Source organism: Dendrobium catenatum, unplaced genomic scaffold (genome assembly GCF_001605985.2).
Source record: "Dendrobium catenatum unplaced genomic scaffold, ASM160598v2 fragScaff_scaffold_1434, whole genome shotgun sequence".
Taxonomy (NCBI): Eukaryota; Viridiplantae; Streptophyta; class Magnoliopsida; order Asparagales; family Orchidaceae; genus Dendrobium; species Dendrobium catenatum.
Genome location: NW_021319896.1, coordinates 163265 through 188302, shown reverse-complemented (window position 1 = coordinate 188302; position 25038 = coordinate 163265). Strand labels below are relative to the sequence as shown.

The window sequence follows — 25038 nt, the reverse complement described above, 5'->3', positions numbered from 1 at the left end:
TTCTAGTGGTTATAAGTCACGTTCTAGTGTCTACATGTATGTTCTGGTGCTATGAGCACAAATGAAGTTATAAGGGATTAGAATCCTTTAAGATTTTGTTTAGATCTGAGAAAAGAAAAGAAAAACTGATACACAATTGATATGAACTATTTTGTGATATGAATTCTAGCTTGAATTAAATGTACTGTATTATTTCTCGAATTTTTAAATAACAGCTATGCTCTTATTTCCTTTCTCAATACAGTGATTTATTATACTATATTTAACTGCTTTTAAATATTCTAATTTTAATATTATGAAAAACATTTAATAAAATAATTTAAAATTTTAGATCGGTTCGTGTGGCATGTTGAGTTATTGTTGCTCACCATATTTTTGCTACTGATTTTCAGGATTTAGGAAAGGGAATGAGCTTATTGATTAGCACCTAGCAGTTCAGTATCTGATCGGAGTTGCTAGGTATTTCTTTTGTTATTTTTTATATAGTAATGACTAATTTATTATTCAATTCTGTAGTTTCTGTTTGCAACCTTGTACTGTAATATAAATATATTTTGATAAAATAAAAAAAATCCTATGGATAAGTTATTTACAATATTCTTGATATTTTAGTAGCTTTATGGCATATTATTTATTTAAAATGAATATTGAAAGAAAATATGAAACATTCTAAAATTAGATGTTCAGATCACCTATCAAAACTTTACACGATAGAGTTTATAGGTTATGTTGGGTTGGGTTGTGACATAGATAGTATCTAACTTTAAATATTTGGGGTTTATAGGTCATGATACGACCATGATACTAAAATTCAACAAAGTGGAAATACGACATAACTCCACATATTCAATTTGGAGCTATTCCCAAATAAAACTTAGATCTAATGATCAATCATTTGGCCACAAATAAATTGACTCATTTAATCAATAATATTCATAATATTCATCAATTACAAAAAAAAAAAAAAGATTATAAGGATAAGACATAAAAATTAAATTAAAATCTAATCCCATCTAAAACCAACTCAAATCATACCCTAATAATTTAAATTCAAACTTAAAAATATCCATAATAAAATAATTGAGCCTATTAATCAAAATAAAATTAAAAATAGAAAAAATTCCTCCCTAAATAAAAATTGATCCAAAAAAACAAGAAAATAATCTAATTCAACTCATTTATAGTCTAATTTAACTCATTTTTATTAGTCCATAATTAATTAAATTTTTGTGGACTAATTATTTTCTTCATGTGTACTTGCTCCTGTTCACTGAAAAAGATGTTGACTAATGACTGCATGTTCTTCTCAAATAAAGCTCATCCAACTCAGTGTGCCATTTTTAGAAATATTGCTGACATAAACGTTACATAAGACATCATCAAAGGGCATAATCAAACTCAGCTGTACTTTATCTCTTTTTTAAATCCTTATTTATACGTAGGCTTCATTAATAATATTAAATTTTAGTAAAAAAATTAAAGAGAAACCTAAACATTTATTCCTTGATTTAATAAATAAATAAATTATAAGCTAGCATATAAATTTTTTTCTCCTTGTCAAAATGGGTTAATGGGTAGGGTTTAGATCAGACACGAAATTAACTTGATATGAAGAGAGATTATTACGCGCGGAGAGTATACACAAAGAACCATTCAGATTTGTCTCTGTGAACAATTGAAGCGCAATGGTGAACAGATTGTTCTTTGTGTTCAACCTCCGCACGTAATAATTCATCCGATATGAATATGAATCTCGACGCTTTTAATAAACGGTCAAAAAGGTGGAGTCGAACTTGACTTGCTAACAACCAGGATGTCTCCACTTTACCCAATTACTCATTTAGATTAATTAATAAAAATAAGAAGAATCTACAAACAAGAGAATTTAATTAAAAAAATATTTAAATGAGTTATGTTCTCGTCAAAATAGAGTTAACAGGTCAACTTATCGTGATCCACCAATTAAACAATTGAAATATTTTATTTATTAGATAGGTCAACCCAAATAAATATTTTGCTAGGTCGGATTATTAATTAGATTAGTTATTGACACCGCAATCTTTTAAGAGTTTTGATCTTAAGGTAAATTATTTTTTATTTAAATTATGATGCTAATTATAAAGGTAAGATAGTGATAATTAATTAATTATAGTGCTTTCTTAAAGAAAAATATTCCAAAATCTTGAATATTTTTCTTGAGAAAATTATTATAATTAATAAATTATCTCTATCACACATTTATAGTCAGCATCATAATTTAAATAAAAAATAATTTACCCGTTAGATAAAAATTACGACATGCCTACACAATGCCTAACGGCGAAGGAAGTCTTTAAATTAATGGTCTACGCGGCCCCTGCTTCCGAAACAGGCTTCACGCATTTAATGACCAGTTTACCACGAATGGGAAGGGTAAATGCGTAAAATAGAAAGCCCTCCTGATCGGCTGATCGGCGATCCTCGACTATATGCCATCGGTCGTCTCTCCCCAATCCCGTCGAAGCTCTACTCCTCTTCTATCTCTCCCGCTCCAGAACTCCTCCGCGCCATTTTCTGCTTTCTCTGGGTCTTCATCTTCTCCCTCAATTATTCGAAACAGTCTATATTCTTCAATCTCTAACCCTAATTTCCACTTCGCCTGGCTGTGCCTTATCTATTTGATCGGCGGCGCCGTGTCTTGGCTTCCCGATAGATGGAATGCCACCAGAGCACAGGCTTAGAGAAAGCCTGCCGTCTCTCCAACACCATCCACTCGGAGATCGCTCCCTCCCTCGCGCTTCCCTCGTTACCAGTGCATCTTGGCGCGGCGGATCCAGCTCTCGGGCTCTTCGAGGATGTCTCCGGACGTGGTGTAGATGGAGACCGTCCGGAGGTCTTAGCGCAGGCTATGAAGATTGCGAGCTTGCTCAGGGACTGTGATGTTAGCTATTTGTAAGTTTTCTGTTTGCTCAAATTTGTCTGGATTTGGGTGGAGTTGCTTTGGTGTGCCAGTTTAGCTTTTGAACTGCTTGGACCTTTGGCTGTGTCTAATTGACTATTTTGCTTAGAAATTTAAACAAGGGGGCGAAGAATTCACCGTGCAGCTCGGGTGTGGTGTCAAAGCTCTATGATGAGGTCATCAAGCAGTATCCAGCAGCGTTTGAGTGTTCTACTGCAGGTAACTTATACTCAGTTAAATTTTAGTGGTATGATTTTATCATTTCGGTTATAAATGTCTATGTATGGTTCATTCTGTGTGCTGTTTCGGTTCATTTAATTGTCATGCTGAATTCGAAACATGAATTCTTTCTTTGTGTGTGTTGGTGGTTGGTTTTATTGGTTCTCAGTTGGAGAAACTGCGGTCTGAACTAGCACCATACTCGTAATTCAGTACTTCTAATCGAGCTCAAATTCAGAATTTTGTTGATGCATTTTTTTTAAGTTGGAATTTGTACAAGCAATAACCTGAGTGGTTTGGACCTGAATATAGTTCCTGGATACTTCCATATGTTTGCAATTGAGTTTCTTAATTATCACATCTTTTAGGAGATATTTATGGTTAATTACTTCTTGATATATTTGCATCCTTACCTTACGTTATGCTGTTCAAGTTTCTCAGGTCCTTTTCAGGCTGAGCATCTTCAACATGAAGCATTAGAAAAGAAACCCTTAATGAGAAATATATCTAGTACTAGTCATGGACATTTTGAAAATGGGGCCACTTTAAGTAACCACATAGGCAGCAATTTACTTCATGTGAGTGTATTCTTTTCTCAATTGTGTAGTAACTTCTTTTCTATTTTTTAATTTTGCATTGATTATAATATTCTTCAGGAACCATTAACTTCTGCTAATTCAAGCAAACTCAAAGTTAAGAAAGAAAGTGATTCCAAGTCGTTGTCATCAGGGCCTGGTCCTCCTAATCTCGAAGGTTGCTCTTTTTCCTTTTTTTTACGTGACTGTTCTTATTAATGATTTTTTTGGGGTAAAATTTCCTACATTCTGTTTATAGATATTCTTGGTACCTTCTGTGAGATGTTGGAAGACTTCTGCGGGAAAGCAGAAGTTTTTGATGATATGGGAGGGGAAGGTGGACCATCAATTCCTCTTGTTGACATAAAAAATCTTATTAATGAAATAACATCTCCTTCTGCAAAGAAAATCTTGCATATGGTTCCACCTGAAACTCTTGTAAGAGTGGTAAATGTTCTTGATCAACAGATTCAATGTGGGCAAGGTTTGTCTATTAACGAGAATGACAATGTAAGTATCAGATATGCCAATTTCTGCCAGATGGTGAAATTCAATTTAATCAATCATATTCTTGGTTTTATAAAACTGTGGCCTCAAGCTGTTAATTGCTTAATTTACCATACGTTTTTTACTTTCAATACTGGAATAACTACAGCTGATGAGTGATGAGAATTGTTTGGGTTTTGTTTCCAATCTCTTGTTTCTTAGTTAGACATTGCTTAGTTTTTAAATCAAACAACATGCTTCAAAGAACTAAGGTATGAAATAAGTCATTTATGGTCTTTATGCTATTGAAGTGTACTTCAGTGTATAGTAACCACAACTTCTGGGTAAGGGGTTGATTGGCTTTACTCCTAAATGAACCTATTTAATATGTGGCACATTTTAAACTATGTTTGGAAAATAATGGGTTGATGATTCACATTTCAAGCTCGTTTGGAAAAAAAGGTAGTGTATATTAATTATTGAGCCTATTTTGCATTGTGGAGAGAAACAGCTAAGGATTATAGGTGTTTTAGTACTTGTAGTGTGGAAGCTGAGGAAGGGGGATGAAGGTTGAGAGAAATATAAATTGAAAAGTATGGAGGGATCACTTTGAAGCCAATTGCATGAAAAGTTTCCAAAGAAGCAAAATATTTTACAAGGGTGGAGCATAAGAAGGGGAGGAAGGGTCAAAAGGTCAGGTTGCGATTGATGGGAAGTGGGATATTTAGTGCAGGTTACCATTGGTACTGTTATGTTGTAGGGTAAATCAATAAAGGCTTAGTAATAATATTCTCATCAGATCATCTCAGCATCTTAATAATGTCGTTGCCAGGTCCCAAGTCTTGGATGAGAAAAGTGAAGGGTTGTATTAGGTAGTCGATACCCTACGTAAAACTTGTCGAATAATCATGACATTAATCCTTTTAAAAATTGTGTTAATGCTAGGGTGTCCCCTGGAAGCGACGTGCTGTATGGCCTGAATACAGCGATAAGTGTGCAAGTGCCACTACACCGTCATTGGGTGCAGTGTTAAATAGGCAAGAGTTCTCACATCAAGGATGGATGTGAGCAAAGAAGCTAGTCCATGAAACTAAAATTAGGATAAGAACTTGGAATATAGGCTCCCTTATAGAAAAATTAATGAAATTAATAGATATTATTATTCATAGAAATATAAATATTCTGTGCATTTAAGAAAAACTAAATGAGTTAGAGAGAAGGCTAAGGATATTGATAGTTTAGGATATAAACTATGATTTTTGGGTAGGAGTTATATTAAAAATGGTGTAAGTGTGATTATCAATAAGAGTTTGAATGATAATGTTATAAAAATTAATAGAATTGGAGATAAAATTATAGTTTTAAAGATTATTGTTGATGCTAATATTGTTAATATTATAAGTGCTTATGCTCCTCAAGTAGGCTTGGATAGGAGTTCAAAATTAAATTTTTAAATGACTTAAAAGAATTAATGCAAAAGATACATTTTTAAGAAAAGAGTTTTTATTGGAGGAGATTTAAATGGACATGTTGGTAGAGAGGTAGATGATTCTAAAAGCATTCATGATGGCCATGGGTTTGAAACGACAAATGAAGGCGGTAAGACTATATTTAATTTTTCTTTAGTTTATGATTTTTTAATAGCTAATATCTTATTTAAGAAAAGAGATGAGCATCTTATCACTTACAAAAATGGATATAGTAAAATGCATATTGATTATTTTCTTATAAGAAAATTATATCATTTAGATTGCAAAGATTATAAAGTTATTCCGAGTGAAAATCTATGCACCCAACATCGATTATTAGTTTTGAACTTAAAGATAAATAGACATAAAATAAAAAATAAATTAAAATAATATTGTAGGATTAAAGGGGGGCATTTAAAGAATATTAACAATAATATTTTTGAGAGTTAGATTTTTTATCTTAAGATTTTGTTTGCTCATGAGGATTCTAATATTATTTGGAAAAAAATTGCTAGTGCTATTAAGAATATTGCAAAAGATGTGCTTGGAATTTCAAAGGGAAAAACTCATAATAGTAAAAATAATTGGTGGTGGAATCCAAATGTACAAAAAAGATAAAAAATAAGAAGATTTGTTATAAAAATTTGTTTAGATGTAAAAATTATGATAATTGGGAAATATATAAAGAGGCTCATAAGGAATCTAAAAAAACTATTTGCGTTGCAAAGAACTTAGCTTTTAATGATTTATATAATAGATTAAATACTAAGGAGGGAGAAATATATATGTATAAGTTAGTCAAACAAATAGATAGGAGTAGTAAGGATTTAATTCAAGTGAAGTGTATTAAGGATGAAGTTCAAAAAATACTTTTCTTAGAAGACGATATTCAACAAAGGTGGATGAGATATTTTACTAAACTTTTTAATGAAAAATGTGAAAATACGTTTGTCTTTAGTAACTTTAGCACCTTAAATGAAAATAAAGTTTTTTTGTTTTTATCGGCGTATTAGTAAAATTGAAGTTAGAGAAGCTTTAAAAAAAATGAAGTGTGGAAAAGCTGTTGGACCTGATGATATTCCAATAGAGGTGTGAAAATGCTTAGGAGATGATGGAATTTCTTGGCTCACTAAATTTTGTAATACTATTTTGAAGGCTAAAAAGATGCTAGATGAGTGGAGAATGAGTGTGTTAATTCCTATTTTTAAGAATAAAGGTGATGCACAAGATTGTACGAATTATAGATGAATTAAGTTAATGTGTCATACTTTAAAACTATGGGAGCGAGTTATGGAGCATAGGTTGCGGCGTGATACTAATGTTTCTCAAAATCAATTTGGATTCATGCCGGGTAGGTCTACTATGGAAGCCATACAATTTTTGAGAGTTGATGAGAGGAAACTATAGAGAGAATAAGGAGGATCTACATATGATATTTATTGATTTAGAAAGCATATAAAAAGTTCCAAGAGAAGTACTATGTAGAGTTCGTGAAAAGAAAGGAGTTAATAATGCTTATATTCAAATACATTAAAGATATGTATGTTAGGAGATATTACTTGTGTTCAAACACAAGGTGTGTTTGACCAAGTATTTTCTATTTCGGTTGGATTACATCAAGGATCAGCCTTAAGCCCATATCTTTTTTGCTTTAGTCATGGATGTTCTCACTAGACATTTGCCAGAGATCTACCTTGGTGTATGCTTTGTTGCTGATGATATTCTTCTTGATGATATTCTTCTTGTTGATAAGACTACATAGGGAGTTGAAGGTTAACTTGAATTATGGAGGTCAACCTTAGAGTCTAAGTTTTCGCTTTAGTAGATCTAAATAAATATATGGAGTATAATTTTAGTAGCAATAGACCTAGTGACGGAAAGGGGCCTTTGGGCGATCAAGTCATTAATAAGAGTACACATTTTAGATATCTTGGATCTATTGTTCAGGTGATGGTGAAATAGATGGAGATATTATCAGCAGAATTCAAGTTGGATGTTTAAGTGGAGGAATGCTCGGGCTTGTATGTGCTGATAGAAATGTACCCCTCAAAATTAAGGGAAAATTATATAAGATGGTAGTGAGGCCTATAATGCTTTATGGTGCCGAATGTTGGCCATTAAAAGAGAATCATAATACTAAGTTAAGTGTTGCAGAGATGAGGATGCTTAGGTGGATGAGTGGCTTTACCCTTAGAGATAGGATACGAAATGAGCATATACACAAAAAGGTTGGAGTAGCTCCAGTGGAAGATAAGATTAGAGAGAGTCGCCTTATATGGTTTGGTCACATTAAACGGAGGCCTTTCGATGACCGGTTAGGAAAGTTGAGGTATTAGATTTGACTTATGTTAAGAAAGGTAGAGGTAGACCTAAAAAGTCTTGGTTAGAAAATATTAGAAATGATATTTCTTTATTAGATTTAAATGAGACTTGACTTTTAACATGACACAATGACGAAAAAGTATTCATGTAGCCGACCCCACGTAGTGGGACAATGGCTTCATGTTGTTGTTGTAGATCATCTCAGCACCTTGTGTGCCTCTAGAAGGAAAAAAAACTGTAAGCTTGCATATTTGATAGGGAGAGCCTGCAGATTGGGACAATTAGGGCAACGATTTGGAGCGGCAGAGGTAAATGTTTTTTTTTTTTTTCTTGAAATTGTCATTGGATTGATATTTCAAGACTTCAAGTACATTAAGCTACAAATATAGACCTTTTGCATATTTATGCAGACATTAGAGTTGGAGAGGTTGGGCAAAAGCTTCTTTTATCGATGTGTCACGTTTCAAAATACTTTAGTTGCACCTTAGAATTTAGCATGGAACAACAAAAATCCCCACCTCACATGTGCACCATTGTTATGACCTTTGCAAGTTCACAATTATTTTCGTGTCATGGAAGTTCATTCTTTTTTCTGGAGTTCACAGTTAATGCTAACTTTATTTTATAATTTATATAACACAAAAGAGCACGACAAGAATAATGCATTATTGAAAAAGACAAGTCATCACAATATTATGTCAACCATTAGACTTTACGAGTCCTCATTTTTTATTGTTCTTGTTGAATGCTAGATGAAATGTTAAATCTATTTACTCTGATTTTTTCTGAACATCTGCCCACGTTACCTTAGCTTTATGGTGCTTTCCTTTTTCCTCTAAATTCTTCAATATTGGTTTTATGCACCCATTGAAGGGGATGCATTTTTTTGTAATTTATTTTACATGTTCCAATCACTTAAATTTACATTTCACTATTTTATCTTCGACGTATGCTTCTACTCCATCTCTCTAATATAATTATTTATTAATTTTTCTTTTATAGCTTTGCCATACATTTATTTTACATTTAAATTTCTTCTATGATTAACTTGACTATCATTGACTTTTTACTGCCCTACTCTTGGATTCATTTAGCATTTGCAGTTTCATTATAGTTTTATTAAAATTATTCTTTAAGTTTTCATGATATTTTCTTATCACATAATATATTTCTCAATTTCAATTATACTTTAGTATAAAGGTTATATTCTCATTTTTATCCCAATTTGTTTAATGATAAATCCAAAAGATTTACCCCTATCACACTTTGGTTTTGTTCTTCTATCTGCTATACAAAAAAAGGGAGATATAGATGAGAATATAAACTCGAAAGTTATGGTTGGGTGAAGTAGAGAAATGTTTTAGGAGTGTATTATATAATTAGAGAATACCATCAAATGGGCATGCCATGTTGGTCTAGATAGGTGTAGGACAAAGGTGTTATTTGGTTCTCCATTCACATGAGATGATCCAGATGGGAAAATATTTGGTGAATTAGGATGTCACCTTTTGTTTGATGAGCTTATCTTAGATAAGAACCTGAATGTCACATCTTGTTGGGTAATTTATATAAAGTAGCTCCTAGATTATTGGCCTTAACTTACATTCGTTTCCACTTTTCCTGCTCTGGGCCCTATGATATTTACATTTGGCTAGTTTGAAAAAGTTTGTGGGACCACTCTTTAAAGGCAGCTCTTATAGAAAGTCATATTTTGCTTTTTATCATGATTTTCTTGATATGTTTTGAATCCCTTTCATGATATAACCTTGGCTAGTCAAGTGGAGGTCAGCTTTGTTGATGTTTCACTGCTCTCAAGAAGACAGTAGCATTGGATAAACTTCAATAATTGTACTGCGCAACCCTGTACTTTGTTCTATAAAGCACTTCTTCATTTTAAGGTTATAGAAAGGTATAGTAAAAAACCCTCATGTCTGTAGTTTTTCCTAGTATGGAAAGCTTGCCACTACGCGTTTTAAAAAACCCTTTCTAAAGTTTATTGATTCCTAAGGTTGGTTTGCTGATTCTGTTTTTAGCCATTCACTGAAAGGCACACCATAAACGTTTGATAGGAAGTGCTTGTAAAACTCAAGATAATTCTTGGCTGAAATTAAATTTCAGCAATCTCCAACACAAATCATAAGTAGAACAATAGGAATAGCAAAGAAAACTTTGCAATAGATGAAATAGGGAAGAAACAAATAAGATACAATGGATCCTCAATTGGAGAGGAGGATCCAACTCTCTCAATCTCTAGCCGGCGGCTAGAGCCCAAAAAAAAAAAAAAACTATCCAAATTTCAGCAAGTACCATATATCTTTATCCTAGAAAATTTTCCTCCTTAAAGCATACAATCAAAAAGAAAATCCCTAAACAACCCGTCCTTTGAATTTACCCTCCTAAACCACATTAAATCCTTCAGTCAAGCTGGCTATAGGAGGGGCGGAAATCACGTGGGTGGAACTCCTGTTCCGCCTTCGATAGTACTGGACCGGCTGGACCGGTCCAGAGACCGGTCTAACAATACCTCCCTCCCAAAGACCCATTTTGTCCACAAGGTGGAAGGATTGAAACTAATGCTTCACTCTCTTGTACAGCTCTTATGTGGCGTCATAGTCGGGTAGGGTCTTACACTTTAGCAGCACTTCCTTGAGCCCACCTTCTCCCTGTCGTACCTCTTTTAGCTCTAGGGGTTCCAACACCACTTCCAAATCCTCAATCAGTATCCAGGGTAGCTCTGAGCTAGCAGCATGATCTCCAATAGCTCTCATCAACTATGAAACATGGAACACTAGGTGTATGATAGCAATCGGGGGTAACCACAATTGGTAAGCCGCAACTACGATTCTCTCCAATATCTCGTGAGGGCCAAAGTATCTCAGTGCCGGCTTCTCGTTTCTTCTGTTAGCGACCATCCTTTGTATGTAAAGGCAAAGCTCCAAATGTACCTTATCCCTCATCTCAAACTGGATGACCTTCCTATGCCCATCTGCCTGCTTCTTCATGATCTGTCGGGCCATCAACATTTGCTCTTTTAATTCCTCTAGCATTCTATCACTCTCCTCCAAGTACTATCCCGCTGAAGAAATTGGTGTGCTACTCCACCCAAAATACACTAGGTGGGGTGGATCTCTTATGTACAACACCTTAAAATGAGTCATCTAGGAAGCCAAATGATATGAAGTGTTGTACCGGTACTCTTTCCATGATAGCCACTTGGCCCACAAATGAGGTGTCTCTGAAGCAAAACATCCTAGGTAAGTCTCCAAGCTTTTATTAACCACCTATGTCGGCCCATTTGTCTGAGGGTGGTAAGCAGTGCTCCTATTTAGTACTGTCCCCTATATCCTGAAGAACTCCCTCCAAAAGTGACTTAGGAACACCTTATCTTGGTCGGACGCTATAGTCTCCGGTATCCCATTCAGTTTTTCTACCTTTCTGGTGAATGTTGCTGCCATTGTCAGTGCCGTGTAGGGATGTCGTAGGGGAATGAAGTGATCATAATTGCTCAACCTGTCAACTACCACTATAATCGTTGTAAATCCCTCAAATTGGGGTAACCAATCTATAAAGTTCATGTTAACCTCCTCCCACACCCTGTCTAGTAGAGCTAGGGGTTGAAGTAACTCTCATGGATCCATGACTATGTATTTGTTCCGTTGGCTTACCTCCCATCTAGCCACCATTTCTTTGACATCTTTCTGCAACCCTTCCAATACAACTCTATTGCCAATCTCATGCATGTCTTTTGCACATCAGAATAACCCCCCACAATGATCCCATGGAACTCTTGTAGCAAATGTGGAGTATGGACTGAGGTCCAAGGCAACAAAAACCTCTGCTGGTACAGTAGTCTCTCCCCCTATAGGGAATAAACATGGTGGCTATTCTCATCCTTCAATAGATCTGCTATGATCCTTCCATCTCCTCATCCTATACACTCTCTCCTCTTTAATAGCCCCCTAATCCAGCATCATTGGTATCGTCATGGCTAACTCTTGGAGCTCTCACTTGCATTTGGACAAGGCATCAACTACATTGTTCTCTAACCCTCACCTATATTGGATTTCAAAGTCATGGTTCAACAGCTTCGACAATCACTTTTGATGTTCCTCGGTAACCATTCGTTGTTTTAACCTCTGTTTAAAATTGTGCAATAAGAGGCCACTTGCATTTGGACAAGGCATCAACTACATTGTTCTCTAACCCTCACCTATACTGGATTTCAAAGTCATGGTTCAACAGCTTCGACAATCACTTTTGATGTTCCTCGGTAACCATTCTTAAACCTTGATTTTAACAAGTACTTCCAGCTCCTCTGGTCTGTCCTGACGATAAAATTTTGACCTAATAAGTAAGGCCACCACTTCTGAATAGTTAATAAAATTGCCATCAAGTCACTCTTATAAACTGACTTCAACCTAGTTATAGTTGTTAACACCTAGTTGAAGTAAGCTATGGGCTTGTGATTTTGCATGATCACTTCCCCCAATCCATACCCTGATGCGTCAGTCTCTACCACAAAAAATTGGTTGAAATCTGGCAGGGCCAGGATTGTCGTGGTCATGGCCTTTTTTAATCTCTCAGAAGCCTGGGTAGCCGCCTCTCCTCACAATAAGCTATCCTTCTTTAGCTGCTCTGTCAATGGCCAGGCTATGGTGTTGTATCCCCTCACAAATCTCTTGTAATATCCAATCAATCCTAGGAAATCCCTCAGCTTATTCAGATTCCTAAGTAGAGGCCATTTTAGTATTGTCTCAATCTTGGCCGGATCAGCAATCACCCCGTCCTAAGATACTATGTGCCCTAAGTACTCCACACTAGCCTGTGCATAACAACACTTCTTCAAGTTTTCCCTAAGCTAGTACTCTCCTATAACACTTCTAAGATCACCCTTAAGTGCTCTAAATGCTCCTCGTATGATCTGCTGTACGCCAAGATGTCATCAAAGAAAACTAATACAAAAATCCTCAGGTATGGTCGGAACACCCTGTTCATGAGGGACTGAAATGTAGCAGGGGCGTTGGTGAGGCCAAAAGCCATCACTAGGAACTCATAGTGCTCCTCATTAGTCTTAAATGCGGTCTTCAGAACATCTTCTTCTCTCATCCTGAAATGATGGTAGCTAGATTTCAAGTCCATCTTTGTGAACACCACTGCTTCACATAGCTCATCTATCATCGGAATGAAAAATTTGTCTAGCAGAATCTCTTTGTTGAAGGCCCGGTAATCAACACAGAATCTCCAACTCTCACTATTCTTCTTAACAAGTAAGACTGGACTAAAACAAGGACTCACACTCGACCTGATGATCTCTACCTCCAACATCTCTCTTTTCAACTTCTTAATCTCATTATTTTGATTCTAAGGGTAGCGATATGGTCTGACACTAATCGGTGACACCTCCTTACTTAAGGTGATGGTGTACTCCTGCTCCCTTGGTGGTGGCAATCCCTTAGGTTGCTGAAAGACCTCACTAAACTGTTGTATAAGTGGCTATATTGAAGGAGTAATGTCTCCCTCGTCCTCTAATCTGATCCCCTCTAAGTTCTGCAGTTCCACTAAAAATTCTCCTCTCACCTTCTATATGGTCCTCACCATGGCTTTGAGTGACACCATGGCTTTGGATAACCTGCATCATCCCTGATCATCACCTTTCTTTCCTTTACCACTAGCTTCATCGTCAGTGCTCCTAATTAACCTTGGTATTCCCCAAGCTAGGTTTGTAGTTATTTCATCCCTAGGATGACATTTGTGCTCCCTAGCTCCAGAAGGAAGTCCTCCCTTACCTTGACCCCCTATATGGTCATAATCACTTCTCTGCACACTTCTCTTCTTGTCTTCACCTTCCTAGTGCCCATCATCACTCCATAACACCCTATATTCACCAATTTCACCTCCAATTGGTCTATGACTTGGTTGAATATGAAATTGATGGTAGCTCCACTGCTTATCAACACCATCATCTCCTTGTCTGCTATTTCTCTTTGCACTTTCATGGTGTGATTTGGAGTAAATCCCACCATTGAGCTCAAGGAGACATTCGCCATGTCTAGATGCAACTCTCCCTCCACCAATGCCTCCATTTCACCTCCCTCCTCAGCTTCCTCAACATCACAGACGGTTAGAACCTTAAGAGTTCGGTCCTAACACAAGTGCCACAGGGTAGACCTCTTATCACATCTGAAGCACAATCTCTTCGCCCTCTTCTCCTGCAGCTTCTTCTTGGTGAGTTTCTTGAAGTTTCCCCCTCCTATAGGCTTCTCCTTTGGGGTCTCTCTAGGAACACTTGGTGGTGGCCCCTTGGGTGCAAAAATGTGGTGGTCATCCTATACGAGTCTCCTGAATTGCTGTCTCTAGCCCCCCTCTCCAAGTGCTTCTAGTCCTCTACTAGTTGTGCTAACTCCATAGCCTTTACCAAATCATGAGGCCTCATCACCCTAACTGTTGTTCTTATCTCTGGTTTGAGCCCTTTAATAAAATTCCATTCCAGTATAGCCTCAAACAATCGGTCCAGTTGACTAGCTAGGTACGCAAACCTATCCTGGTACTCCACCATTGTTCCCTCCTGTGTCAAAGGAAAAATTGTTCATAGAAGTCTCCACTTATGCTAGTTCGAAAACCTTCAAGCAAGCAATCCTTAAACTCTCTCCAGCTCCGTATCATACATCTCATGTCTCTCCACTGCTATCACACTAATGCCTTCCTCTCCAAACACAGGTCAGCTACCGTCAATGTCTCATCCTTTGTCAACCTATTGACAAAAAAATACATCTCTACCTTATAAATACACTCATGTGCATCCTCTCCCTCAAAGATGGGCATCTTCAGCTTCCTTAACCTCGGATGTCCTCCGTTTCCTTTTATTCCTCCATAATTTCTCCTTTTCCAAGTAGGTGGTCCCTCCAAGTATCCTGATCATCCCTTCGATGCTCGTACTCAAACTCTTCTTCAAATTCCCCTGTCCTTCCTTCAAAATCAACACTTCTCGGGTCATAATCAGTCTCCCTTCTTTCAAAATTAGCACCCTTTGCTCATACCCGACATGTTCACGCTTCTCCCCGTACCTTCTACCTATCTCCTCCCTATAAATAAGCTCTCGAAGATGTCTTCTTTTTTCTCCTTCCAAGATCTCAACATCGTGATCATCCCTACGACTACCATAATTTGTATTTCCTTCTACTATCATTCTTGCCTCTGATGCCGCCGTTGGGTTATGAAGTTCCAACACCTTCTTCACCATCTCTTCTAGGTTGTAGAACTTATCTTCCGTTGAAGAAATTCTGTCATCCACCATCGCTTTGATTTGACTCATCTCTCCTTTAAGACTTTCTTCCAAAGCATCAACCTTTTTTGTTGCCATAGGTACTTGGGTCTTGGTCAACAATAAAAACAATAAATCTGCCCTTCAAACAACAAAAAACATCAGTTTGGAGGGGGGAAAAAAAAACACAGTAACAATCGGCAAGGATAGCCCTCCAATTCAGTCCCGGAGACCGCTCTGATACCAATTTGATAGGAAGTGTTTGTAAAACTAAATTAATACTTGACTGAAATTTAAAATCAGCAATCTCCAACACAAACCACAAGTAGAACAAGAGGAATAGCAAGGGAAATTTTGTAATAAGTGAATCTGTATTTTAAAGACTTTTGTGGGATTAGGAATTTTTTTTCCCAGCAGGACCGATAACTTCTCTTTATAGGCTAATTTTGTTATATAATGATGCGCTTTACAGATGATGGTCAAACATCCTTACTTACGGAGCACTGCTCTGCATATATTTTATCTAAATTGTGGCATTTATGTTAGCTTGACATCAGCTCTAAGCTTTTTTATGAGATCCCTAATTCTGTGACTGATGTATGCTGTCATGTTTAAGTCCTCCACAGAAGTTTTACCAATGGTATTGCATGCTCTAGAGTCTACTCATGCCGTTCTTGTAATTTTGACCCAACAAGATATGCCAAAGCAGCTATACAAAGAAGAGGTATGTTCCAACCATTCTGCTTGGGATGATTTTAGTTGATATAAATATGTAATGTTGGAGTTTTTCTTTATGTTAAATTAAATTGTGGAGCCAACTGTTATTTTACGATTAGCTAATGTAATTTGAGATACTACTATGAAATTGACCTAGTTTTAATTTCAGATCATTGAGCGGATTGTTGACTTTTCAAGATATCAAATCATGGAGGTTATGGCTGCTTACAACCCATTTTACCATACCCCTCATGAACAAAATGAAAATGCTGAATTTGACTGTGAGTTCAGCGAAATTAACTTGACTTCACTTTTTATCTTAAACCAGCTTGCTTAACAATTTACTGGTTGGTTTCCAACAGAACTACTGCGAAGTCTTTTAAAAGAAATAGAATGTCTATGAAATGTTGTAGTAGGTTATGTGGCTTTCGGTGTTTGCACAAGTAGCTTATCTCCACTAGAAATATTTATTATACATGCCTATATTTTTTGTCCATATTTTTTGGATAATCATTTTCATTAGTCATATCCCGCCAATTTTGGGTTGGTTTCACCACTTCATGAATCCCTATTAATTACATAAATTTATTGTACAGCTTTTTGCCATTTTAGCTTTGATTTTTTTCCTTTTATTTGCCTTTCCTCTCATATTAGTTATTTTTTCCTACTTCATTGGTAGTTTTTTTTTTGTTCTTCGTTGTACTTGTCTGAATCACTCAAGTTTTTTTTTTTTTCTGTAACCTTATGTTTAATGCTGAGATATACCATAAGACCAACAAGTTGATTCGATATCTCGCTATCAACCTCTTGGCCTAAAAAAATAATCTTTCTCGATAAAGTTTTGATTTGGACAAAATTGTATCCATGAGGATCCGTGCATACGGTTGGAAAGATTGCGAAAAAAAGAATCAATATGTTGATTCCAGTCCTATTTCTTTTTTCTTTTTTACATTATAGAATGGGAAGGGGAAGGAAGGCAAAACTCATGTAAAAAAGAAAAAAATAATTTTATGAACTTATTGGGTGCTATCCCATGCTCTTTATTATTTTCTTCTTATTGGTTTTAACATTCACTCATTATAACGTTCTCAATTTTGTGTCACTCACTTTAGTTGTTGGTTGCTTGTTTGTTACCCAACTTCAAATCCTCCAACATATCTAATCTTATCAGCATTTTATATACATTTTTCCTTAAGCTTTTGATATTCTCTTTTGAATTAGATCCCGAGAGTTTTCCACCCTTCATTTTCTTTAAAGCCTCTCTAACTTCAGTTTTACTAATACGCCGATAAAAACATAAATCTTTATTTTCATCTAGGGTGCTAAGGTCACTATATGTATATATATATATGTATGTGTATATGTATATATATGTATGTGTATATGTATATATATGTATGTGTATATGTATATATATGTATGTGTATATGTATATATATGTATGTGTATATGTATATATATGTATGTGTATATGTATATATATGTATGTGTATATGTATATATGTATATATAAAACTTCAAATTTGTTTTGCTTAGGCGACGAGGGAGAAGATGATGATATTGATAATGGCTCAGTAGGCAAGAGACGGCGCAACATGCGGACTGCAAATGCAAGGAAATCTACTGTAAACAGGTGTGCTGGTTGATTTCGCTTCATGCTTTAATTGCTCCATGATGTTCTAATTTTGTAGCTATGATAATCTTCACGACATTACATTTCAACTTGTGTTTATCTCATTACATGTAATAATTTCCCAAATTTTGCATTTCCTGCTGTGACAGGGTTTCCTCAGCTGTTTATCCTGTCGCTCAAAAGCTATGTTCTATTTTGGACTTTATTAAGGATCTTTTGTCAGCTGTGCGGCTATCAGATAGCTGTATTTTTCAGCTATTGAAAGCAAGCGTTTCTACTTTCTTGGTTGACAATATACAGCTCTTGCAGTTGAAATCTATCAATTTACTTTGTGGGGTAATAAGTTCTCTGGTTTCCGAGCTATTTTGCATGAGTATGATTTACCTTATTGACAATATCTTAATTTCCATGTATTAATCTTGTCTCCACTACGGAGCAGGTCTTTGCTTCATACCCAGAACAAAGAGATTTCTTGTTAGATGAGATACTGCACCTCTTTCCGAAATTGCAATTTTCAAAGCGTTCTCTCAGAGCTTACCATTTGCCAGATGAGGAGCAGAAGCAAATTCAGATGGTAACAGCATTGCTGATCCATTTGGCACAATTTGGTTTCAACCTTCCGGATGCTACAAAAACAGCATCAACTATGGATGCCATTTCAAATTCTTCAGTTGATGCAGCTTGCCCCTCTAAATGTCGTGATGTTGCACAAATGGTGTCAATTGCTTTGTGGACCAAGGTTGTTGAAAGGTGTACCAATACAAAGGCTCAGGATTTATCAGAATCGAAAACTATTTTGGAAAACCTTGTGTCAGACCTGTTGACAACTTTGAATTTACCTGAGTACCCTGCTTCTGCTTCAATATTGCAGGTGATAGTTTGTGATCTGGACATTATGTTTTCAACTGTGATATATATATTTAATGATGGAACATATGCAGGTTCTTTGTGTTGTGCTGCTCCAAAATGCTGGGCTTAAGTCTAAAGACATCTCCGCACGATGCATGGCAGTTGATGTTCTTGGAGCAATTGCAGCCAGACTAAAACGTGATTCTGCAGTTTGCAGAAGAGAGAAGCTGTGGATTTTGCAGGAGTTGGCTGAGGGGGAGGCCGAGGCATGTAATGAAGGAAAAGATTTGTGTTGCATTTGTTTTAGTGGAAAAGGCGTAAACATTGATTGTGAAGTTTGTCATAGATGGTTTCATGTGGATTGCTTAGGAGCTTCTGGACAAGAAAAGTTGGTCCGTGATTGGTCATGCCATGTTTGTCTTTGCAAAAAGCAGCTTAGTATCCTGCAATCATACTGCAAGCCCCAAAGTACGGAAAGTATTAAATCCATAAAAGGTACTGCAAAAAATGCTTCCAAAGAATCCGAATCGATTAAAACATCTGAGATCCTTCAACAAATTCTCTTGAACTATCTTGAGGAAACTGGTCAACAAGATGATGCAAATATGCTTACACGATGGTTGGTTCACTTCACGTTTTTTCTTGATGCTCTATAACATTTTGAAAGTATTAATCTGATAAAGATGTTTGCAGGTTCTATCTATCCTTGTGGCACAAGGACGACACTGTATCTCCAGAAAAGGTCATTTACCTTATTGCTAGGTTAAAATCAAAAACAATTTTGCGGGGATCATATGTTGCATTGACATTGTCAAGAGACTGGGCTAAAAAGATTTGCCTAGCATTGGGACAAAACCTTTCCTTTTCTAGAGGTTTTGATAAAATTCTCACGCATCTTCTGGTAAATAGTTCTACTTTTTTAAATGTATTTCTTTTTCATATTTGTAATTATATTATATATACATATATAGACACACTTGGAACATTTATATTTGTTGCTTGACATCTGTTGTATGTAATGCTTTTATGGAAATAATGAAAACACTACCTTCTTTGTTTCATTGAACAAATGATTCTCAGGCAAGTTTGAGGGAAGGATCTTCTATACTAAGAGCAAAAGCATTGCGTGCGGTGAGGCTGCGATCAAGATTTTTTGTTTTTGTTTTTGTTTTTCCTTTCTAGTTCGATCAAAATGCTTAGTAAATTCATCTTTCCCACTTCCCTCTTTCCCACTTCCCTCTTTGACAGGTTAGCTCGATAGTTGAAGCTGATCCAGAAGTTTTGTGTGATGAACGAGTCCAAAGTGCTGTAGAGGGAAGGTTTTGTGACTCAGCAATTTCTGTTCGTGAGGCTGCTCTTGAGCTTGTTGGTAGGTATATTGCATCTCATCCGGAGGTGGGCTTGAAGGTAGGTAGTAAACAATGAATTTATGTTTTTCTCATGGATTATTCTGTTTAGTAAGCTCATAATGTTGTTGGTTTCTTGATAGTACTTCGAAAAGGTTTCTGAACGTATAAAGGACACCGGGGTAAGTGTTCGCAAGCGGGCAATCAAAATTATCAGAGATCTCTGCACTTCAAATACCAGTTTTTTAGAAGCAACAAATGCTTTTATAGAGATGATCTCTCGTATCACTGATGAAGAATCCAGTGTGCAAGTGAGTTGCTTATCATCTTAACCCTGTTCTGCATAGTTTTAGGACTTGCTAAAGAAATTGCTGATTTTTGCATCTTTTTTTTAAAATTTTGCTAGATGCGGCTGAATTTTACTTACACTTTAAGACCTAATTATCTGCACTACTTAATTTGTTGCTTTTCACATGGAGCCATGAAAGTAAATATACTATGTACTATTCTATCAGCCCTGTACAATAATAATATTTTAATTAACATAATTTTCAAGTTAGTGAATTGATTATATCGGTATTGTCAAAGCAATAGGTCTTCTCAGAGTGACATAATTGCCCTGTGAATGAGGCTGTAGATGCCACTCTTGGCACTTTCTTGAAAATTTTGCATTGATTATCTCATCATATTTAGGGTCTAGTTGGGTAGCATTTTGTAAAGTTAGTTGTGAAGAACTTTTTTGAAAGTTGTGAGGGAAGTAACTTTTTTGAAAGTTATTTTGATTATTATAAATATATTCTTTTTTAAAGGATTAAACAACTATTTTCTTAACGCTATCACACATTAGCAACACTGATTGTAAAAAAGTAGCTTCCAATCACAGAACTTTCTAGAAAGCAATGAGAAACTAATAAGCATTAGCCAAACGAAATTGTGGTTATGATATGAAAAGCAAAGCAATGAGAAAGCTGTCCAAATAGGCCTATAATGAGCTAAGTTGCTTCTTGTGTATAGCCAAGTTGATGAGTAGGAAGTGCATGTTGCTTGATACTTCTTGCTCAAGGTTTGTTGTGGGAATGCCTATTGACCCACATGCTTGTGTATAGTCACCAATGAAAATTTTAATAATCTTCCGGATGTTTACAAATTAAAGGATAGCCATAGAATTGTCTCTCAATTGGAATAGCTATACAAATAGCTGAAACAGAAACACTGCATAAAAATATCTTCACGCACCCTTGATTAAAAACTACTAGAAAAGAAAACAGCATTGGAAAGCTTATTCGTAACTTCAAAAAGATGCATCTCTTTCTTTTTTTATAATCAATAAAATGACAGTAGCTATTAAACAATGATTCTTCATGTTTGCATATGATGCATCTGATTTTATTAGATGTCCCTTCTTAATTATTTAGTTAAGAAGATGGATGCGGTCAAATATATGTGTGTTGAAGCATGTGTACTTGGCAATTTTTATTCTAGAAATTTTAATCTAATCTATCTGTGTTTGATAATTAAATATTAAACGTAGAAGAGATGTAAAACATTGACTAATTTAACTATTATCCAATTATGGAACTAAAATATTATTTCGAGTATATGCCCAGAAGATGATCAAATTAGATTTTGTTCTAGAAAGCACATTGGTGAGATTGCATTTTACTAAGGGGATGAATACATCTACCCTTTATTTTATGTGCGGGAAAAAGTGGCTAGTGATATTAAGAATATTGCAAAAAATGTGCTTGAAGTATCAAAGTGAAAAACTCATAATAGTAAAAATAGTTCGCGGTGGAATCCAAATGTGCAACAAAAGATAAAAAATAAGAAGATTTGTTATAAAAATTGGTTTAAATGTAAAAACTTTGATAATTGGGAAAGATATAAAGAAGCACATATGGAATCTAACAAAGCAATATGCGATGTAAAGATCTTAGCTTTTAATGATTTATATAATAAATTAGATACTAAGGAGAGAGAGATGTATGTATAAGTTAGCCAAATAAAGAGATAGGAGTAGTAAGGATTTAGTTCAAGTGTATTAAGGATGAAGATCAAAAAGTACTTTTCTTAGAAAATGATATTAAAAAAAGGTGGATGAGATATTTTGCTAAACATTTTACTGAAGATTGTGAAAATATGATTGACTTTAGTAACCTTAGCACCCTAAATGAAAATACAAATTTTTGTTTTTATCTGCGTGTTAGTAAAACCGAAGTTATAGAGGCTTTAAAGAAAATGAAGGATGGAAAAGCTGTTGGACCTGATGATATTTTAATAAAGGTATGTAAATGCTTAGGAGATGAAGGAATTTCTTGGCTTACTAAACTTTTTAATACTTTTTTGAAGACTAAAAAGATGCCAGGGGGAATGAGTGTGTTGATTCCTAATTTTAAGAATAAGTTTCTCAAAATCAATTTGGATTTATGCTAGGTGGGTTTACTATGGAAGCCATACATTTATTAAGAGGTTTGATGGAGAAATATAGTGAGAATAAGGAGGATCTACATATGATATTTATTGATTTAGAGAAAGCATATGATAAAGTTCCAAGAGAAGTGCTATGGAGAGTTCTTGAAAAGAAAGGAGTTAATAATGCTTATATTCAAATCATTAAAGGTATGTATGCAGGAGCTATTACTTGTATTCAAACACAAGGTGGTTTGACCAAGTATTTTCTTATTTCGGTTGGATTACATCAAGGATCAGCCTTAAGCCCATATTTTTTTGTTTTAGTCATGGATGTTCTCACTAGACATTTGCAAGAGGATATACCTTGGTGTATGCTTTTTGTTGATTATATTCTTCTTGTTGATAAGACTAGAGAGGGAGTTAAAGGTAAACTTGCAATCCCTCTAGAAGGATTTTTTTTTCCTAAACCTTGTTTTGATAATTTCTTTAAATAGCATTTTTTATTTTTCTTTGATATATTCACCCTAAATTCTTTTGTCTTTAGTTTATATCATCAATATGATTAGATCTTGTATCTCGCCTTAATTATTTAATGAGTTTTATATGTAAGATGTAGATTTTACTTTGCTTATTATCATCTTGCTAACTTCTAATTTATTTATAAATATTGCTAGAATTGGTAGCATTTGGTCTTATTCATTCTCTTTAAGCATATTTAGATACCTACATATTCATTTAAACCTTCTCACTCTCCATTAGTCTTCTTATTGTATGACTATTTTTAGAATTACAACTTATATGAAAAACTCTTAATTCAACTATCTTTGTCATCCTAAATTTAGTCAAGTATTTTAATTTTACTCTCTTAACTAACTTCCTCAAAGGCTAATATTTTATCTCTTACAACATCTTATCCTAGGGCAATTATTTGTATTGATTTTTTTTTTTAAGTTGTTCTAAGATGCTCATGTATGGCTACTAATCTATGTTATATGGTCAAAGTTTATTTTTGAATTACTTCCTTTATAATTAAATTTCTTTTCCTATTTTTATGGAAAAAGAGTCGATTTGTGGTTTAGTAGCACCATTTTTGAATGCGTGTGCTTTCTTATTTCTTAAAGTGTTTGCTTATTGTTTGCAAGATCATATCAATCATCATTATCTTCCCAGCTATTTTATTACTGTTTTTTTAATCTTTATTCTCCATTTGTTCTTATAAAGCGATGTATAAGATGTTAAACATATTCCAATCAATTTTTATCCATATTACTTTTTGTTTACTTGTGTTTTCTCTCAATTTCTCCCTGTTTCTTGCTCTTTTCTCGCTGTGGACAGCAGTTTTACTATTGGTTTTTACTGATTTGGGATAGGATTACTTGTGACATAAGTACTCCCTATCATGTCCCCATCATATATATATATATATAATTCTCTAGACTTTTCAATCAAAATCCTGACATTCCATATAGCAAATCTAATCTTAGTTCATAACAAGTCAACCTTTGCTCACATTTAATTTCAATTGAGTTCAATGTTGGGCTTGCAGGTTTTTTTTGAAAGTTGCATTCATTTGTGCTTCTAAGAAGTTTGAGTAGGAATGATTTTTTTTAGTTATTTTACGTGCAGTTATATATTCAAATTTGCTAAGTTGACCTCAGCTTCTCCTAGAAATTTTAACTTGATAAACAGAAAATTGATATTTTGTTAACATTTGATACTTCACAACAAGGGGAAATGTAGAAAGGAGTTGGCAGGAAGAGCTCGGAGAGCTCAAGCTAAATCAAGTTGTGGCAGAAGCCACCCGAATCTCTGTGCTGGTAGTTGAACATAAAACTAGGAGGCTACAGTTTGTGCTTCGTTACATTAGCAAGTCTAGGCTACAGGTTAATGTGGTTATCTTGTTTTGATGCAGAAATCACACGGTGATGTGCACATTAGTTCACTTAAGTAGAGAATTTTCTTATGTTACGAACCTGGACACAAGGAAATAGATGGTCAGAGAACTGTATCTCTAATTGGGCAACAAGAAGTAAATGGAAAATATCTGTATCTGTACTATAGCCATACGAGATCGGATCAAATTTGTTATTCGAATCAAAGTTAACGAGTCCTGCTTGGCTCAAATCAAGATTAGATGGAACCATCTTGTACCCAAACTTGACTTAGCTTAAAATCAGATTGAATGATTTCAAGTGATCTTGAACCAAGGTTGGAATGATGTGAGATCAGATAATTAACAACCAAAAATAATAGTTGCTATTGCATGCCATCACTTCGGATGTGCAAAAATTTTCTTTTTCGACATAGCTTATGATTTTTGGTTTCCAGTAAGAGAGTAAAATGAACCAAGTTTATAAATGGTTCAGTATATTTTTTATTATTAATTATGAGGTCATTTATATATTGGTCGTCTCTACATAACTGCAGCTAGTCATTACAATCTTATAACCCGCATCTTTGATGATTGACAGGATCTAGTTTGCAAAACCTTCTATGAGTTATGGTTTGAAGAGCCTTCTGAATGCCAAACCCAATTTGTAGGTGATGGTAGCTCAGTTCCCATGGAAGTTGCAATGAAGACCGAGCAAATTGTTGATATGCTAAGGAAGATGGCTAATCATCACTTTCTTGTTACTATTATCAAGCGCAATTTAGTACTAGATTTCCTCCCCCAGTCAGCTAAATCTGCAGGGATAAATGCTGTTTCTTTAGCGTCCGTACGCAAGCGCTGTGAGCTGATATGTAAACGCTTATTGGAGAGAATTTTGCAGGTTTTCCGTTTACTAAGCCCTTACCTTTTATCTGTGAGAT

The 25038-nt window shown here is 35.2% G+C and overlaps 1 protein-coding gene across 4 annotated transcripts in view; it reads left to right on the top strand.

The window, feature by feature from the left end:
- Window positions 1-2389: 2389 nt before the first annotated feature.
- Window positions 2390-25038, top strand: part of LOC110097769 (sister chromatid cohesion protein SCC2) — a 47132-nt gene continuing 24483 nt past the window's right edge. The window contains exons 1-16 of one of the 4 annotated variants that reach the window (XM_028700030.1): window positions 2390-2931; window positions 3048-3157; window positions 3599-3735; window positions 3814-3910; window positions 3992-4242; window positions 15887-15994; window positions 16157-16268; window positions 17524-17620; window positions 17770-17956; window positions 18060-18491; window positions 18562-19088; window positions 19163-19370; window positions 19550-19600; window positions 19718-19876; window positions 19959-20126; window positions 24699-24998. In XM_028700030.1, the coding sequence (XP_028555863.1) occupies window positions 2693-2931; window positions 3048-3157; window positions 3599-3735; window positions 3814-3910; window positions 3992-4242; window positions 15887-15994; window positions 16157-16268; window positions 17524-17620; window positions 17770-17956; window positions 18060-18491; window positions 18562-19088; window positions 19163-19370; window positions 19550-19600; window positions 19718-19876; window positions 19959-20126; window positions 24699-24998 (3183 nt within the window). In that variant the 5' untranslated portion in view covers window positions 2390-2692. Of the gene's footprint in view, window positions 2932-3047; window positions 3158-3590; window positions 3736-3813; window positions 3911-3991; window positions 4243-15886; window positions 15995-16156; window positions 16269-17523; window positions 17621-17769; window positions 17957-18059; window positions 18492-18561; window positions 19089-19162; window positions 19371-19549; window positions 19601-19717; window positions 19877-19958; window positions 20127-24698; window positions 24999-25038 lie in introns of those variants that run through there. The other 3 variants (XM_020824321.2, XM_028700031.1, XM_028700032.1) reach the window with 3 other exon arrangements.